Below are 2233 nucleotides of genomic sequence, written 5' to 3'. Positions count from 1 at the left end.
TTAATTATTATTATTATTATTAACTCTTATTTTTAATGGACGTTTTCAAAGTAATTTATGAGTCCGTGTGTGAGCGAGGACCTGGGGTCCTTGCCCAGGAGTGTTCTCTGGGGTCGGCCGTGCTGCGGGGCAGGGGGGGGGGTGAAAAAAGGAGAAAAACGAACATCAAAAAAAAAGAAAATAAAAAAGAAATAAAAGCGTAATTCTATAAAGGCGAAGGATTTGTGGTGCCCATGCGGCCAAACACCCCAGCCGGGGCTTTGGAGGGGTTTGGGTCTTATTTAATTCAGATTATCTATTTCAGATTATCTGCATTTAGTTTATCTATTTTCATCTCATTTATATACAGATCATTTCTATTTATTATAGAGATGATTTGAGATTATTTTCAGTGTATTTGTTTTCAGGCTATTTCAGATTACTTGTATTCGTATTATTTATCTAATTCAGATTATTAATATTCAGATTACTCGTATTCAAATTGTTTCTATTCAGGCAATTTATTTTCGATTTACATTCAGATCCCTTCAGATTATTTACATGCATTTTATTTCCACTTAGATTGCTTCTAGTCAGATTGTTTAATCCATATTACTTCCAAGCAGATTATTTATATTTAGTTTATTGACAATGCAGGTATTTTATTTTCAATTTCTTCCTATTCAGATTATTTCAGATCATTTATTTTAGTTTAATTTTTTTAATTTAATTTTATTTTCAACCCCCAATCCCAGGATGGCACGAGGAGGCTGGATGCAAAATCCCTCTTTATTCTGTATATAAAATTACTGGGGAGGGGGGAACAACAAGGGTCCATCACCCATAGGTTGGTTTCACCCATAGGCTGGTGTCACCCCTGATGGCATCACCTTTGGCCAGTGTCACCCCTGGGCTGGTGTCACCTCCAGGGTGGCATCACCCTTAGCCTGTGTGACGCCCAGGCTGGGTGTCACCTCTGGGTGGCGGTCCGTCTCCGTGGGTGCCAGTTGCCTGGGTCTGTGGGGTTCCTTGAGCACCACTCAAGGCCCCCACCCTGACGAGGTGTGCCCCACATGTCTGCCTCTCGCCTGGGGACATCCCCCTGCCGCCAGATGTCCCCAGTGAAGCTGGCCCCACATTCCAGTGTCCCATCATCCCAGGAGGGACCAGACCACGGGCACCTTCGCACCCCACAGAGTTTCTGGCACGAGGAGACCTGGTGTGGGGCGTGACGATGCTGAGTGACACCTGAGGGTGCTGAGGGACGAGGGGAGTCAGTTCTTGAACATGTCGCACAGCAGCTTCTCCATGGGGGTGTTGCCGATGGTCCGGCGGAAGAAGAGCAGCTCCACGCGCTCGGAGGAGATGAAACGCAGCGCCGGGAGGAGCAGCAGCAGCTTCCCGAACCTGGGGGTGAGGTGGGGCAGAGCCGTGGCTATGGGTCGGTGTCCCCCCGCCCTGGTGTCACTCCACAGGGACATAAAGGCATGGCCATACCTGACAGGTTGCCCGGGGTAGTGAGAACGGTTGTGCTGGCCAAGCATCACCTGCGACTGGTCCTGCAGGTTCTCCACCTGATCAGGGTCCTTCAGGCCACGTGTCTCTGCGAGGGGACAAGAGAGTGACAAGGGAGTGGGGACATGGGGACAGGCAGTGGCAGGTGCGTGGGTGGGTTCACCTCACCTGGTTTGAAGAGTACCACAGCCTTCATGCAGGCGAATTCGGTGGGGTCAACGGCCAAGGCCTTGAAGCGACCAAGGGTCTCCTGCAGTGCCCGGACATCCAAGGTGGCCGGCAGGAGCTTGCCGGGGACTGGCTCTGGGACAGCCAGCAGCGGGCAACTCTCCAGGGGCATGGACCACTGGATGGCACAGAGCAGGAACAGCTCACTCCACGCCTCCTCCAGCAGGATCACCTGGGGAAGAGAGGAGCAACCCCAAAACTTCCGTTAGCCCGAAAGCCTCCAGTCACCACGGTTGGTTGGGCTGAAGAGCATCTCCAAGACCCTGCAGTGAATGTTGTTCTCCAGCCATCCTACCGGTCACATAGATTTTTGGAGGGATCCGTCTTACCCCAGGGTTGTCCCCAAGCCTACCTGGTCGCGGAAGGGCAGGTTGGAGAAGACGGGCAGGTTTTTGGCCCATTTCACAGCCATGAAGAGGAGACGCGCCGAGGTTTCATAGACGTTTTCAGGGCTGGCCACGGGGGACGGCGTCACCTGATACTCACCCGCCGCCCTCCCTGGTTCCCTGCC

General features: G+C 51.6%; 1 protein-coding gene across 1 annotated transcript in view; it reads right to left on the bottom strand.

Annotated features, from left to right (window-relative positions):
• Positions 1 to 1239: 1239 nt before the first annotated feature.
• The window catches only part of NR2E3 (nuclear receptor subfamily 2, group E, member 3), a 3289-nt gene continuing 2295 nt past the window's right edge, over positions 1240 to 2233 (bottom strand). The window contains exons 3-6 of the mRNA XM_009871939.1: positions 2075 to 2228; positions 1663 to 1894; positions 1477 to 1582; positions 1240 to 1386 (exon numbers count right to left, since the gene is read on the bottom strand). Of these exons, the coding sequence (XP_009870241.1) occupies positions 1254 to 1386; positions 1477 to 1582; positions 1663 to 1894; positions 2075 to 2228 (625 nt within the window). The 3' untranslated portion in view covers positions 1240 to 1253. The remainder of the gene's footprint in view (positions 1387 to 1476; positions 1583 to 1662; positions 1895 to 2074; positions 2229 to 2233) is intronic.

This window comes from Apaloderma vittatum, unplaced genomic scaffold, assembly GCF_000703405.1.
Source record: "Apaloderma vittatum isolate BGI_N311 unplaced genomic scaffold, ASM70340v1 scaffold38916, whole genome shotgun sequence".
NCBI lineage: Eukaryota > Metazoa > Chordata > Aves > Trogoniformes > Trogonidae > Apaloderma > Apaloderma vittatum.
This window is presented reverse-complemented; position numbering and strand designations above follow the sequence as displayed.